The sequence below is a fragment of the Balaenoptera acutorostrata genome, chromosome 4 (assembly GCF_949987535.1).
Source record: "Balaenoptera acutorostrata chromosome 4, mBalAcu1.1, whole genome shotgun sequence".
Taxonomy (NCBI): Eukaryota; Metazoa; Chordata; class Mammalia; order Artiodactyla; family Balaenopteridae; genus Balaenoptera; species Balaenoptera acutorostrata.
Window position 1 is genome coordinate 92942873 of NC_080067.1, and position 16154 is coordinate 92959026.

Genomic DNA, 16154 nt, shown 5'->3' on the forward strand with positions numbered 1-16154 from the left:
TGAAAAGTAACCATACAGTTTACATATCCATAAACCCACAAAATTTTTTTTATTACTAAGAGTAGAAACAATGATACAGCTCTCCAATGGGACACAACATCAATAAACCTAAGACTGGTGGTATTATTGTGCTCTTTCTAAAATTTCTATTTTTTTCATAAAACTTTTATTTGGCTACAGCTTTTCTCTCTCTGTGTGTGGGGGGTGTCTGGGATGAAAGAGAGGCTGGAATACGTTGTTTTACTTATCACATACATTCACGTCATTTCCTTAAAGTCTCCGTTATTGTAGTGTAAAATAATCCTATTAGCATTTTAAAACAATTTACAAATGTAAGAAGGACCTATTGACTTTAGGAATATGTGGATTAAATATAATTAAATGATTTCCAGGCTAGGGGATTTTGTGATTTTTCTAGATATCATGGCATTGGGTACGGTATCACACATCTGATGAGCTGTATCAATTATTTGGACATTTAATTAGAAATTATACTATTGTTTCTGTTCTTTACTTTAAGGAATAAGTATATACAATTTAAGTTATGTCACTTGATAGCACATAGCACATTGGGAGGAATTTGTTTTTGTGATCTAAATGCATCTATGTTTTATTCTCACTGGTAGTTTGTTATTGCTGTTGGCTATAGGTAGTGCTCACAGCTGGCTGTGACTTGCTATTATAAATGATCCCTTGCTATTAATCTCTGAGGAGGTTGGGGGGTAGTTATATGGAGAGTATGTGAATAGGTCAGCAGAATGACTATTCTCTTCCCCTTATGCCATCTGGGACAAGTTTGAACTCTTCAGCATGACACACAAATCTGATCACGATTTAATCCCGCATTACACTCCTATCTTCATTTCCTGATGCTGACTATTACCTTTTACATCTCTTTAAAATCACACCCTCTGGACTTCCCTGGTGGCGCAGTGGTTACGAATCCGCCTGCCAATGCAGGGGACATGGGTTCGAGCCCTGGGCCGGGAAGATCCCACATGTCGTGGAGCAACTAAGCCCATGTGCCACAACTACTGAGCCTGCGCTCTAGAGCCCACAAGCCACAACTACTGAGCCCGTGAGCCACAACTACTGAGCCTGCATGCCACAACTACTGAAGCCCGCGCGCCTAGAGCCCGTGCTCTGCAACAAGAGAAGCCACTGCAATGAGAAGTCTGTGCACCACAGTGAAGAGTACCCCCCTGCTCACTGCAACTAGAGAAAGCCCACACACAGCAACAAAGACCCAACGCAGCCATAAATAAATAAATACATTTTAAAAATAACACACCCTCAATCCAACAGGTAATATTTCAATCCAATTTACCAAACATAATGTTCTCCATGACTTCTTGATCTTTGTGCTTACTGTTTCCTAATACTTTCCCATCCCAAACTTCCTACTATGTACCCCTCAGACTTGAAGAATCCTAGGGATCTTTGTGATGCACTCATAGCTCTTAATGTTTGCCCTAGAAAAGGCCTCATTACTTCATCACTATACCTCTCAAGAGAAGTAATTGTTTTGTTTCTCACTGTATTTCCGGTTCCTGGCAAATCCAAGTGGATGAATTGAAGGTATACAGATTTCTTCTTAACATTCAAAGAACAAAGATCAACTTTAAGTACATATGTGACTGCTGGTGCGTCATAAGCATCATCTTCCAAAGTAGTAATCTTAATGAGATGGAATGGGCCTGGAAAAATAACGCCTAGGTGTTTTTCTCTGCAGATTGATTAGAATAGAGGTTGGCAGACTATGGCTAGGTGAAATCCCACTCACTGCCTACGTTTGTAAGTAAAGTCTTATTGAAACACAGCCATGCCCATTTGTTTATGTATTGTCTACGGCTGCTTTTATACTATAATGGCAGAGCTGAATAACTGTGGTAGAGACCATATGGTCCACAAAGCATAAAAATACTCACTATCTGGCAGATTAAAAACAGAAAATGTTTGCCAACTCCTAGAACAGAAGTTGTTGATAGGTTATGCTCAATCCTAGATTTCCAAAACGGGAAAGAAGCATTTAGTTTTCATTTGTTGAATATTTCTATTTTAAGATATTATTTTGCCATGTTTCATCACCAAATATCTTTGTAAACAAAGGGGTTCGTGGTACATACAACCTCAGAGTGCATTAGGATGTTATTACTGCAAGATTTGCATTTTGAGATGAATCCTTTGCTCTGTGACAAAAGTGATGCACAGCTTCACTGAGGCCATAAAGAGTCCTTTTAGTTTCAGACTGGCCTATAAAGTAGAAACTCTGTCTTGGTCAAAACAAAACTAAGGGGGTATAAAAAAGGAGTGACTAAAACCTAACAGGGAAAAATTATTTCCCAAAACTCAAATGCAGAATTTAGCAGAAACACGTCAGCCAGTTTTCAGATCATTACATTTACCATAATGTTGTAAGGGGCTGGGCTACTGAGTACTCCATCCGTTCACAAGTGTGTCCATTCTGCACAGGCCTGGCAGGGCTCTCAGGACCACCTTCATGGGCAGCAGTGGCCACGTGTCTGTCCCACAAGGGCAGCTGGGTCAATTCTAGAGCTTCCTCAGAGCTTGAATCAGCCATTAGCTGGTCCACCCAGCGATGAACTGAACCCCACGGTTTGCTAGGTCCTTGCTTCTCAAAATGTGGTCCATAGCATCTCCTAGGATCTTGTTAGAAATGCAGGATCTCAGGCCCTGCCCCTCCCAACCCCTCAACTTACTGAATCAGAATCTGCTTTTCAACCAGAACTACAGGTGATCTGTATGTATAGTAAAGTCCTTTATTGATACTCTCAGTATTCCCAGGATCAGTCATGGGTATGAGGGAAATCATAAAACCAGAAGTATTTTTCTGGCATACGTCACCTTAATATTCAGTGGTCCTCTCATGCCACTATCAAACCATCCCTTTTTAATCCTCTCTCCACATCCCAAAACACACATACACACTCTCACACACACACTGAACCACTCATCAACCCTTAACTCTCTTTGTATCCCAAAGGTCTTGATCTCGACAGTTACAGTTGGAAATCTATTTAATCAACAAGACAGGCAAAATATTACCCACCCCAGGAGGTGTCTGCACTCAACTCTTTTTTTTCTTTTTATAAATTTATTTTATTTATTTTATTTTTGGCTGCGTTGGGTCTTCGTTGCTGCGCACGGGCTTTCTCTAATTGCAGTGAGCAGGGGGGCTACTCTTCTTTGTGGGCGCAGGCTTCTCATTGCGGTGGCTTCTCTTGTTGCAGAGCACAGGCTCTAGGTGCGTGGGCTCCAGAGCGCAGGCTCAGTAGTTGTGGCGCATGGGCTTAGTTGCCCTGCGGCATGTGGGATCTTCCAGGACCAGGGCTCGAACCCATGTCCCCTGCATTGGCAGGTGGATTCTTAACCACTGCGCCACCAGGAAGCCCCTGCACTCAACTCTTGAACTGAAAAAAAGCAAACTATTCACTCTACCCCCTAAAAAACAAAACAACTCTTTGTATATGCCAAAACATTGACTCCTCCACACTACAATATTAGACATTCTGACAGACTAGGTCGGCATGATAGAATATTTTTAGAAAGAGCCTTTTTTAAAGTTACTATTGAATCATGACAATTCTTCAGGCCCTGGTACTCGAATAGCTGCCTGACGAGCCACCTTCACCTTGACCCCGTCCCCTTTCTAAGTTTTCTAGAATAAGAATCACTGAGCACTTGAATGTCCCGAGAGACAGCGGGGTAGGTAGGGAAAGGAGCACCTCAGAGGGCTGTTACCTTGCAGCCTTCCAACATTGTTACTCTTTTCTGGGAAAAAAAGAGAGCAAAAACTCTTCCCCTTCTCTCCCTAAATCTCCTTTTTGTTCTGTAATAGTCTTAGAATTTCTCTACTTTAGCACTAAGAGACAGATTTTTCTCCTGCATTTTCATGTCAATATCTGTCCCACAAGGCAATGACTCTTGCACAAGGCATCAGAACTTTACACCAGAGTTTATAAAGCCTCCAGCAGTACTACTGCAGGCAGAAAGCATGTTTGGAAGTAAATGTTTAAGAACTTATAACAAATAGGAAAATAGGACATGGCAATGATATTGTTTTGCAGAGCCTCAACTGTATCTTCTAAATCATTCAAAAGATAAATGTCAGAATATGAGCAGAATATACGCTATAATTTTGGGAAACTGAACTGTTTAAGATTTATTTTCTTTAATATTTGATCGTAAAGGATAAAGACTCATTTGACAATTTAAAATTGCCTAAAATTATACTAGATCAGGGCTGTCCTGTAAAATTGAAATTATGGTGTGCTTTGAGTATCAGAATCAGTGCTCTTCCTTCTTACCTTAAAAAATATTCACTACTTTCTGATCTTAAAACCAAACACAGTTCAAGAGAATGAGAAGGCAAGCCTGGAAGAAAATATTTGCAAAAGATATATCTGATAAAGAACTGCTATCAAAATATACAAAGAATTCTTAAAACTTAACAATAAGGAAACAAACAACCTGATTTAAAAATGGGCCAGATGGACTTCCCTGGTGGCGCAGTGGTTAAGAGTCCGCCTGCCAATGCAGGAGACATGGGTTCGAGCCCTGGTCCAGGAAGATCCCACACGCCGCAGTGCAACTAAGCCCGTGAGTCACAACTACTGAGCCTGCGCTCTAGAGCCCAGGAGCCAGAGTTACCAAGCCCGTGTGCCACAATTACTGAAGCCCGCACACCTAGAGCCCGTGCTCCACAACAAGAGAAGCCACCGCAATGAGAAGCCAGCACGCTGCAACTTAGAGTAGCCCCCGCACGCTGCAACTTAGAGAAAGCCTGCACACAGCAACGAAGACCCAACACAGCCAAAAATAAATAAATTTTTTAAAAAGTTAAAAAAAAATAAAAATGGGCCAGAGACAGATTTCTCACCAAAGAAAATATACAGTTGGCAAACAAGCATATAAAAACATGCTCCACATCATATGTCATCAGAGAACACAAATTGAAACAACAATGAAATACTGCTACACCTATTAGAATGGCTGAAATCCAGAATATTGACAGTACAAAATGCTGGCAAGGATGTGGAGGAATAGGAATTCTCATTCATTGCTGGTGGGAATTCAAAATGGTACAGCCACTTTGGAAAACAGTTTGTTGGTTTCTTATAAATCTAAACATACTCTTACCATACAATCTAGCAATTGTGCTCCTTGGTATTTACTCAAAGGAGCTGAAAATGCATGCCCCACAAAAACCTGCATATGAATGTTTATAGAAGCTTTATTTTTAATTGTCAAAACTTGGAAGCAAACAAGATGTCCTTCTGTAGATGAATGGATACATAAACTGTGGTATATGCATTCAGTGGAATATTATTCAGTGCTAAAAAATCAATCTGTCAAGCCATGAAAAGACATGGAGGAACCTTAAATGCATATTACTAAGTGAAAGAAGTCAATTTTAGGTCGGTGAAATTTTAGGGCTGTATGACCTAACCTAACCATAATGATGAGTACATCATTTGCCTAAATCTGTAGAATGTACAACACCAAGAGGTAACCCTAAAGTAAACTAAGGACTTTGGGTGATTGCTATGTGTCAATGTAGCTTCATCAGTGGTGACAAATGCACCATTCTGGTGAGTGATGTTGATAATGAGGGAGAGGATGCATGTGTGGGGAGAGGGTATATGAGAAATCTCTGTACCTTCCTCTTAATTTTGCTGTGAATCTAAAACTGCTCTAAAAAATAAAGTCTTGAGACAATAACAAAAAAACAAGAACCAGTCTTAACATCATAAAATATTGTTTTCTCAAAAGTGGCTCTGTCTATGATGGGAATAGGATTCTCCTTAGGAATTTGAGGTTAACTCCTTTTTAGTTCATGTCCTTAGATTCTGCCAAAGCTACTGGTAAATCTATGTGAGAACCAGTTACCTTCACACTGTTCCAAGACTGCAGCCCTAACCTTGTACAGTCTTCTGGAAAGGAGGTGCCCTTATTTCTGAGGGAATTAGGCCAAGTTGAGTATGGATGTTTCATGACCATTTCTGAATGATGAACTCAAAATTCACAGAATGACGTGAACGGGCGCGGTTGCAGGCTTGCAGGGATGACGCCACTGTCCTCATGTCTGAATGGCACCTGTTTCTGCACAACAGGGATGGGTTTACACAGCAACATACCCCATCCAAAGCTCGCAGGAACCAACTAACAGCATTGCTAACAGGGCTGGGAAGGACCCAATATGCAGACTGTAGCCTTGAAACAAAGGGAAACTCTTTTCCTCATCAATTATTCTGGTTTTTATAAGTATGTTATAGACTACAGTATCTCTGAAAATAGGAAGGTGGTAAAAGATGTTAATGGTTCTGCAGAGTCATAATAATTACTTGCAAAGCTGTTTAAGTTTTATAGGTATTACTTTACTGTTACATATGCATATTTGACAGTTGTCATTATGCACTTCTATTTTCTATAGACAATCTGTTGTCACTGTATTTGTTGAGGTATTTGTTCACATCTTTCATGTAGTAAATCTTTATTGTTTGATCTGGTTCAGAGTAATGAATATGCTGGTTAATCTAATGTTGTAATAAGTAGAACGATCCCACATATCAATTTTCAATTCATAAAAACCCTCCGTGTCAGATTTTGTGCTTCAAATCTAGGGATACTAAAATTGTTATAACAGCAGAGGTTGGCATAGCATTGTAAATCAACTATACTTCAATAAAAAGAAAATAAAATCATTATATCTCATACATGGTTTATCCATTCCTAAGTATTAGAATTATATATCCTATACATAAATGAATGTTTTTATAGACTCTGAAGTAATTTTAGGGTTTTAAAACCCTAAATCATCAATATATTAGTGTTAATTTTCATTATATTGTAGATTAACAAAAATGCTAGTTATTATTAATGGAATTTGAATTAAAAAATTGCTGTATTCACCAGAAATTCTTAGAAACAGGAATCAGCTATTTTTTATTTGAAGAAATTCCTTTCAGTAGAGTTCCTTTAGTCAAAAAATGTCCCCTACTTTGAAATCTAATAATTTTGAGCTGTGTAGAGAGAGTTTTCAGAGATTAAAGTATCATGGAAATAATCAGTATTTTATTTGTTTCAGTTAGAAATGTTCTGAACTTACGGCAGTCTTGGCCACCCCTTGTTGATCTCATTAAATAGACAACTCACCCAAGGAAAATGTGATCTTTTCGGATGAGCTATTCCACACTTTGCTTCCAGGGACTGGAGACAGAGCCATACACCAGATGGTCAGGTTGTTTGATTGGGCTGGTTTATTATCATACACACTTGTCAAAACGGACTTCAGTTCCCAAAATCCTCCTTTGTCTTTTCTCTTTTCATTAGTAATGTGTATTTCTACAAGGCAGATAAGAACAAGGTTAGTCGCCAACGTTTTCCGTATGAGCCATACAATGATGCCAAGGCATGGCTAGAGGCAGTGTGGTTTATGGTGATATAGAATCTAAAGTGGTCAAACCACAGCTTCTTTGCAGTGAGCGTTTGTCTGGCAGGCCTGGAATTAACCTGAACTCTTTTGTTCAAGCTCCTGCATGGCATCGATCCATGGTCAAGGTAGGAAATATATTGATTAAAAGTGCTGCTTTATTTGTAACCATGGGTCTAGTGGGTCTAGGGACAAGTTTTCCCAGCTCATCAGCATTGCTTATTGGTAACAGTGAGATTGATGATTTGCCCCTTGCCTAGGCGAGAACCTGGGAGGACTTTTCTGTAGAGTATCAGTAGTAGCAGGAATATGCCTAAGTGACCGGGAAAATATAAAACCACCTCAGCTGAGACTCCATTTTGGGCTCCCCACTTTGAGTGCTGTAAATGTGTACATGGGAGGCATAACCTTACTTTAAGACTATTGCTGCTAGATTATATCCTTTTCCTGAATTAAGCTGTAGACTTATAACACTGTCATTTTGGGTCCTGCAAGTCTTCTTTAGAAATACTAACTGCCACTGTTAGTACCACCTCCAAATAGCATACATGGTAGAAGGAAATGAATGTAAAACTCTCCATCCCTGTAGGCCAGAACTTTCTCTCACAGCTTCTTGACATTGAGGGTTCTAAATGCCAGTTCTGAAGTTATCACTTGCCGAAGTAATAACTAAATGCAGCTGTGCGCTGGTAAAATTCTGGCCATACCTCCTGGCCTCAAGGTTGGAAGGGTAATGGGCACATCAAATCACAGCTTATTTAACAGAACATATCTATAATGACCCTTAAAAGATATTTGCAGGATTGCATCCCGTCATTATTGTGGGTGAATTGTTTTTAAAGTGATCTAATAACAAAACCAGTTAATAGTCTCAAAATGGATCAAGTGGATCAATACAATCATTCATCAACGTAAACTTAAAATTTTATCAATTAAAGATCATAATGCAGCAAGAGCTATGTGACTCAGTTACTGCTGAAAATATACTGAGCTCTGAGGAAAAATGACTCAGGAGAAAGGAGAAGGGCTGCTGTCCCAGGCAGGAGACAGCTGGGATTGTCCTGGCGGAGGCTGCCATGTTTACCACCTATGAGAACATGGCTTTGTATGTTCTCACCTGAGCTTGTCTTGATGTGTGTCCTGCTCCAGGAACTTTTAATCCTCTTGGTAAACATGTTCCTTTGTCATGGAGCCAAGTCCTTCATGTACATTTCCTCCAGACCTCCTCACCCCCACCCCACCCAGATCCTTGCAAGAAAAAGTAGAAATTATTTGTTTATTGGTTTAAAGTAGTGATGCTAAGTTCACTGAACTAAATGAAATGATTAATTCATGTATGTTGAATTAAACTGGTTTGCACTCATATAAAAGATTTGCATTTACCGACAGTTAAATACAACGTTAGTGTTTATATACGAATTGACCAAGTCAAATATATTTCTTATATTCTGGGAAATGTTACCTCCCAACCCCTTGGAGGAGCTAGATGAGGTACGAGAAAATGGCATTTGGTAGTAGGCAAGATGATGTTTTTCTTGGAATGAGACTTGCTCTTAAATGCCAAGATCAACTGGGGCAGTGGCAACTTCTGTTGTTCTTTGTTTTCTTTCTTTGCCAAACCCGCTTCCATTGACTGATTTCCTTACCTTCTCTTTCACCTTGAGGGAAGCTTCTCTCTATAAACCATGTGAGATTTGCTGTGGGAAATACATTCCTCAGTGAGCAGGTAAATATTCTCTGGAGGGGGTTAAAGGCAGAATACAGAAAGAATTATTTGCCAATTCAGAAGAAACTGAATTGGTACCCCTTACATCTCCACCAAGCCTCAAACAAGGCAAATTGGCACAAAATTATTTTCTCCACTTTTAACAAGGCAGTGTTTACCTTTAAGAGGTTTAATGAGTGAACTATAAACAGGCAATCTCCTATAGAGATGTTATAAATTAATGGTTAGAATTTAAGGTCAATTTAAGAAGAATCTAGGACTATACTAACGTTGCAAGTCTGGATTCTGGAAGAGGAAAATTGCATCCCTACACAGGCAGAATAAAACTGTATAAAAGGAAACCAAAGAATAGAAAGAAGAAGCTGTAATAGGCAGCGGCCAGAGAAGAATATTCTGTTACGCTGAACGCTAAAAGAAAGCCAGACTTTTGTTGCTTTCGTTCCCCAAATAATGTAAAGTACTATTTGTAGCAACAATTACAGGAACCATTTAATATAAACATCTCACTTTTGACTTGTAAAGAGTTTTCCTAATTAATTTTTTATTTTATCATCTAAACAATCCTATAGGCTAGATAGGACCCACCTTATTATTGCCATTTGACAGATGGGGAAATCAAGGCACAGAATCACAGAATGGTTAAAAGGAGTAGAATGTAGTTGATGGCACAATTGGAAGAGTTACCTTAATCCCAGTCCAAGACATTTCCTGGTAAAACACGTTGTATTGAAATAAGAAAGAAGTAGAAGAAGAGGTAGCTTATGTTACCAAACCCGGGAGCTTAGAAGAGGGTTAGTTATGTTTTATTTCCAACACTGTGTTTGTTCTTTGTAAGATGGTAGGTTTTTCAAGAGCCTGGTGAAAATATCCGATAAGACTTATTGGATCTTCATTATTTTATCCGAGACGCTGCAAAATTATAATCCCATTTTTAGTTACTTGTCTTCTCATCCAGAGATATGTGTGTTTTACATATGACCAGCCCTAGTTCTTAGTTCTCAAATATTTTTCATTGATGAACATGAATATTGATGAATATGCTAGTTAACTAGTAAAGAACAATTAACTATATTTAATGCTTGGTGTGCCAATTTCCCCACAGGATAGTGATGTCCAAAGAGTCTGGTCTTGAGCAGAACTGAGAAATCAAACCTCAGGATACTAAGTCCCATCTTTCTGGTGAGATCCCACTAAGGAGCAGTTGAACATCCCTCAGAACATCACATCATGGCAAAAACCCCAAGGAAATCATGAGACTTTCAGAGGAGGTCATCTGTTGTATCCAAAATGGTAGTAGCAAACATTGCAGCCCCAGCTTTCCTACCCATTCAAGCACTTGCCAATGGGATGCAGGCACATGACAGGAATGCAGCTCCATGAAATTATGTCCCTTTCTGTCTTAAAAGTAAAACCAAGTCCCCTGAAATACATTCTTATTAAGTAAAGGAAAGATAATTCAATTTATTTAATCCAATAAAGTGCCAAAGATTGATATTTATCTCCAGGTCGTCCATGTAAGAGTTATAGGAAAAAAAATGTTTTTTAAAAGTTGTAAAGGTTAAAAAAAAAAAAAAAAGTTGTAAAGGTTTGTATTAATGCCCATACCTTTAACCCCTCTCATGATCCATTTTCTCCGTGCTCATTCAACCCACCAAAAGATGAGGATATGGTCATATCAGGAACAAGTAGGGGTTCCATTATTTCATAAAGGCAACTGGCTCACTGAAGAAATTTCTTGTCAACTTAATAAAAATATCAAAAAGATTTAACTCTTGTAGATTCTCTGAATTCAGATTTCATGGAATGATTCAGATTTCATATATTCTATACCAGCTCCAGACAGTGTTCCAAGATTTTGTTTAGGGATATGGTTCTTGTCCCAAAACTCCTTTAGTCTCCAAAATTGAAAAGCTTCAGACTAAACTAGTTCAAATTGAAGTCGAACATATAATGAAATGTCAAGCACATATGGTTTTGCTGAGAAAGCAGAGCTGTATTTCCAAACAATTAAGAAGAAAAACATGCTAAATTTGGGAAAAAAAGAAGTAAATATGAACAAGAGTTTACGTACACATACATATAAGCATGCACACACACACCCACCTTATTCTGCTGAGAAGTCAAAATCATTGACTCACTCAGTGTGTCTGTTGCATTCATGAAACAAGCAAATTATTGGTTTCTCCAGCACATTAGTCTAAGTACATATGGAATACGTGAACAGTAGCACAAAGAATTCTGCAGTAAGTGCCAAAAAGTATTTGGAGAGTTCTGTGGGAGTACAGAGAAGGATGAAATCTGGGAATAACTTAGAGGGCACAATTATATTCTGTGGACAGGCAAGAGTTGGGCCTGGATCCTACAGGTGAAAAGTAGTGGGGAATTCACAAAGATGGGCAGATGGAACAGTTCATGGGCTTGGGAGTGAGGTGGGGATGTGTCCTGGAAGGAGAGGTTGGAGCAGGATAAAACTGATGAGTCAGGAAAAATGAATCCAAATCTGGCTGTAAGACTGATCATTCCCTTATTTCTACAGATGAAATACTGAAATGGTGACCATTTGTAAATTATCCCATATTCAGTTTGCTTAAGTTTGGACAGAACCTTTTCCAAAGGACTTTTCACAGACTCAGTTTGAAAATAGCTGTTTAGTCTAGAAAGAGAAAACCTAAAAAAAGAAAAAAAAAAGTTTCCCTATTTGTTTACCAACTCTTCATTTCTATTTGGGGTCTCTCCATGCCCCACACATTTATTTTTCACTTGAAATTTGACTTTCAGTCTCTACATGTTTTCTACTCTACCATTTCTATATTTTCTTCTATAACTCAAAATTTTTTTCTCCCATGGACATCTTCTTTAAAATGTGCCTGTCTCCTCTTAGTAGGTTTTCCTTCCTAAATCTACCTATCTATCTATCTATCATCTATCTATCTATCTATCTGAAATACATATTTTTTGCTTAAGTTGATTATCCCTTTATTTCATTCCAATTGAGAGTAGAAGTCAACATATTTCAGCTTTTCCAATTCTAGTTACATAATATAATAAAAAGCAACCCCAAATTTGCTATATTTCTCTAAATCGGGGGGGAAGTCCTTTCACTTAATCTTCCCCTTTCTGCAAGTTCTCTGGCTTTTCTACTGACTGTATTTACAACATCAATAGTTTCCAACCAAAAATGGAGACTCATGGTCTGACAATTGGACAGAATATTTAAAACCACAGATGTCTTTGAGGCATGTGGTTTCTCTGCCCATACGTCACCCATTCCCCCTCTTAAATCTCCTTCTTTGCTTGACAGGCCAGATGATCTAGTCTTCTGGAAGCAGAACTTGTAGGTGCTTGACTTACTGTTTCACTACATGATATTTGCCAGGGACAACTTTCTTCAGTGGTGGAGGGGGGCGGAGAAAAGTTTTGCATTTGTTGCAGAAAAACCCTACAGGCAGGGACACACCCACTTGGAAACCAGGCTTCCCTGGAAGTGGGTGGGAACAGGAACTGGAGGTGCCCTCCTCCCAGGGACAGGAGTCAGCTAACAGCCTTCCAAGGTGGCAGGAGTGCTCACCCTGGCCCAGAGCCATCAGAGACCAGCCCACAGCCTTGCTCGCCTGTAAGTACCCACCTGCGGCTGGGAGGTGCTTCCTGACTGTTCAAGGTTGCAGAGCTTGACAAACAGGCTCTCCATCACTTAAGAAATGACCCAAGAAAGGAGAGAGAAGTCAGGCTGTTTTTAACATGTACTATAATTTTCCCTTGGTTTATTTATTCTTAAAATGAGGTACATCTCAAAAGAAGCCAAACATCTGGAGTAAGCTGCTGTCAGGAAGTTCTCATCAGCTGTTGGCTTTGCAGGCGATGGTGCCTGGGAAGGTGGAGCATGGTGAGTTGCTTGCCCAGGACACCGAGGCGCGACCAGGTCTGCGGAGATTCGCTCCACCTCTCTCTCCTTCGGGCATGCCGGCTCCTCCCGCTGAGAACAGCTAAGCCTGCTGTGTGGAGTTCCTAGAATCCCAGCCCCAGAGGGACCTCCCTAGGGACAAGCTAACCTCACACTGAGGACTTTATTTCCCAGACCCTGGCAGACTTTGTAGCCTCCGGACAGCCTGTTGCATCCGATCTGAGGAAACGCGAGTCTCCAGACATCAGCATCTGTCTATGCGTGCTTCTACCCACGCTGAGGGAGACCCAGTGAGGCCCCAGCCCTGGGGCTCCTGAACAGTCTGAACCCCGAGGCTGCTCCTCCTGCTTCCAGAAGGCATTGGATCGATCTCCAGGAGTGCAGCAACAGCGGAAGCAGCCAGGAGGAGAATCAAGAGAAAAACCTAAAATTTTCAATATTCAAAAACACCTGTGTTGCTGGTTGATGTAGAGAACACTGAGATCACTACAGAGCTTTGTATTTGTTGCACGAATTTGTTTTGTCTTCTGGGCCAGCCAAGGAGGGATCGGTATGTATCCAGGTCATGGAGGGAATGTACAGGAGGGCCTCCGAGGCCATTTTGCTTGGCTCTGACTCACCCCTACTCTCCAGTGAAGCAGAAAGAAGGAAACATCACACCACCCAGGTGTGGCCAGCCTTTGACCATTACTGCAAATCCCCAAGAGTCACCACAGTCCCTTCCCAGGTACACTTTTAGCCTTAGAGACTTTTGGAAAGGAAAGCTGTTAAGAAGAGACAGGATGAGGCGGGAAGAGGAGGAAGAGGAGGGAACCAGGATAAAGGCAAAAGGGTACTTAGAAGTGAAGGAGGAGGAGGAGATCAGTGAGACGGGAGAACTGGTTGGCCCTTTTGCAGGTGCCATGCCCACCCTGATGCCCCACCACAGGGGGACTTGGTTTTCCGAGGCCTGGGAGTATTTCCACCTGGCCCCTGCCGGTGCTGGACACCACCCCAACCCATACGCCACCTGCCGCCTGTGTGGCGGGCAGGTGGACCGTGGCCCTGGGGTTAACGTGGGCACCACAGCCCTGTGGAAGCATCTGAAAAGCATGCACAGAGAGGAGCTGGAGAAGAGTGGCTATGGTCAGGCTGGGCAGTGCCAGGCTTCAAGGGCCACAGCTCCCCACAGGCATTGGGGGCGACTGGGCCAGGATCCTGGAGCAGGCCAGCCAAAGAGAAAAGGAGGTACTTAGGAGGGAGAGGGCAGTGGAAAGGAGAGAGCGAGCCCTGGATGAGGTGGAAAGGGCCATCCTGGAGATGAGGCGGAAGGTGAGGGCTGAGAAGAAGGCCTGCCAGAGGGAGGAAGACCAGCCCGCAGTAGTTCATCCCTTCCATTTTGTTTAAACGGGGCTTGGGGGATTCTATCCTGAAAACACTGACTTTAGACCCATAGCAAAGAAGGCCATTTTAGTTCCAGCTCTAATATATAGTGAAGTGGCTTAGTGGGATATTGTCTTTAAGAGAAAGAGAGCATAGTATGGGTTAATCTCAGCAGGACTGAATTGGCCAAATGCTTGTCTATAAGGTTCCTTAGAGGTGTATTCACCAAAACTTTAAAATATACTAACTAAAGAGAAATGTCGGTTGGCCACCATGGGTCTGTGGGTTATTTGGGGGCAGAATGTACCAGCCTGTCAGCACTGATGAGTGAAAATAATGGGATTTATGCCTAGCACTTGGTTTTGGTGGAACTGAAGGTTTTGATGGTTGAGGCTGGTTGGGTGGCTGGAATATGCCTATGTGACCAGCTCACTCTTGAGACCCCACCATGAACAGAGATTAGGCTTCCTGGGAGACAGGTGTTTGCACACATGCTGGTGTCGATTTGAGAACTGGATACAAAGCTTGTTCTGTGGGACCCAGCAGTGGAAGGACAAAGAAACCAGAGCCTGAGATCTCCAGACCCTTCTGATGCATATCCTTCTCCCATTATTGCCGTGCTTATATTAAAGCTGTTTCATCAATATAGCCTGTCTGAATCCTGTCTTTCTCACAATCTAACACATAAGTAACTAATGCATAATTAGCACAGAGAAAATTAAAGACTTTTCAACTCACTTGAATTAAACATTAAGATAGAGGATATACATTAAAGCATAATTTGATTTCATTTTAAGCTGTTAAAGGAGGAGTATATGGGGCTTCCCTGGTGGCGCAGTAGTTGGGAATCTGCCTGCCAATGCAGGGGACACGGGTTCACGCCCTGGTCTGGGAAGATCCCACATGCCGCGGAGCAACTAAGCCCGTGAGCCACAATTACTGAGCCTGCGCGTCTGGAGCCTGTGCTCCGCAACGGGAGAGGCCGCGACAGTGAGAGGCCCGCGCACCGCGATGAAGAGTGGCCTCCGCTTGCTGCAACTGGAGAAAGCCCTCACACAGAAACGAAGACCCAACACAGCCAAAAATAAATAATAAATAAAATTTAAAAAAAAAAAAAAAAAAAAAAAGGAGGAGTATATGAGGAAGAGATGAAAGAACCTCAAAAAGAAAAAGAAAAAGAAAAAGAAAAAGGTGGAGAGATTGGGGTATATTAGGAGAAATAAAGAACAGAGGCAGAAAACCAAAAAAGAAACAGGGATAGAGAAGAAATGTGAAGATAAGAGAGAGAGACAGTTCCGAGGGAGGGAGTTGCAAGAGGGAAGAGATATGGGAACATATGTATATGTATAACTGATTCACTTTGTTATAAAGCAGAAACTAACACACCATTGTAAAGCAATTATACTTCAATAAAGATGTTTAAAAAAAAAAAAAAAAAAAGAGACAGTTCCCTAGAGAAAATTCACCATGGAAAGGTAGGAGACCCTGACTGTCTGAGAGAGTGAAGAACAGAGAACATGTTCTTAGCTTCTGAGGTCAACTTTAATGAGTTAAGTAGCTTTTGTTTTGTCCCCGCATAACACGCAGACCACTCATTCACTTGAGCAGTAGGTTTCAGATTATATTCCTCTTTAAGGTACTAACTGCATGCCAACGCCTTGTTCTCCGATTTTTTAAGAGCTGTTCATCTTTAAATATTTAGAGATGCTTTG

The 16154-nt window shown here is 41.0% G+C and overlaps 2 protein-coding genes across 2 annotated transcripts in view; one reads left to right on the plus strand and one right to left on the minus strand.

The window, feature by feature from the left end:
* Positions 1–16154, minus strand: part of CD96 (CD96 molecule) — an 87240-nt gene that overhangs the window by 37580 nt on the left and 33506 nt on the right. The window contains 2 exon segments of the mRNA XM_057545716.1: positions 7177–7365; positions 9100–9190. Coding sequence (XP_057401699.1) covers positions 7177–7365; positions 9100–9190 — 280 coding nt within the window.
* Positions 13863–14466, plus strand: ZBED2 (zinc finger BED-type containing 2). The gene is given in 2 exon segments (XM_007198605.2): positions 13863–14218; positions 14220–14466. Coding segments are annotated over 2 exon segments (603 nt in total).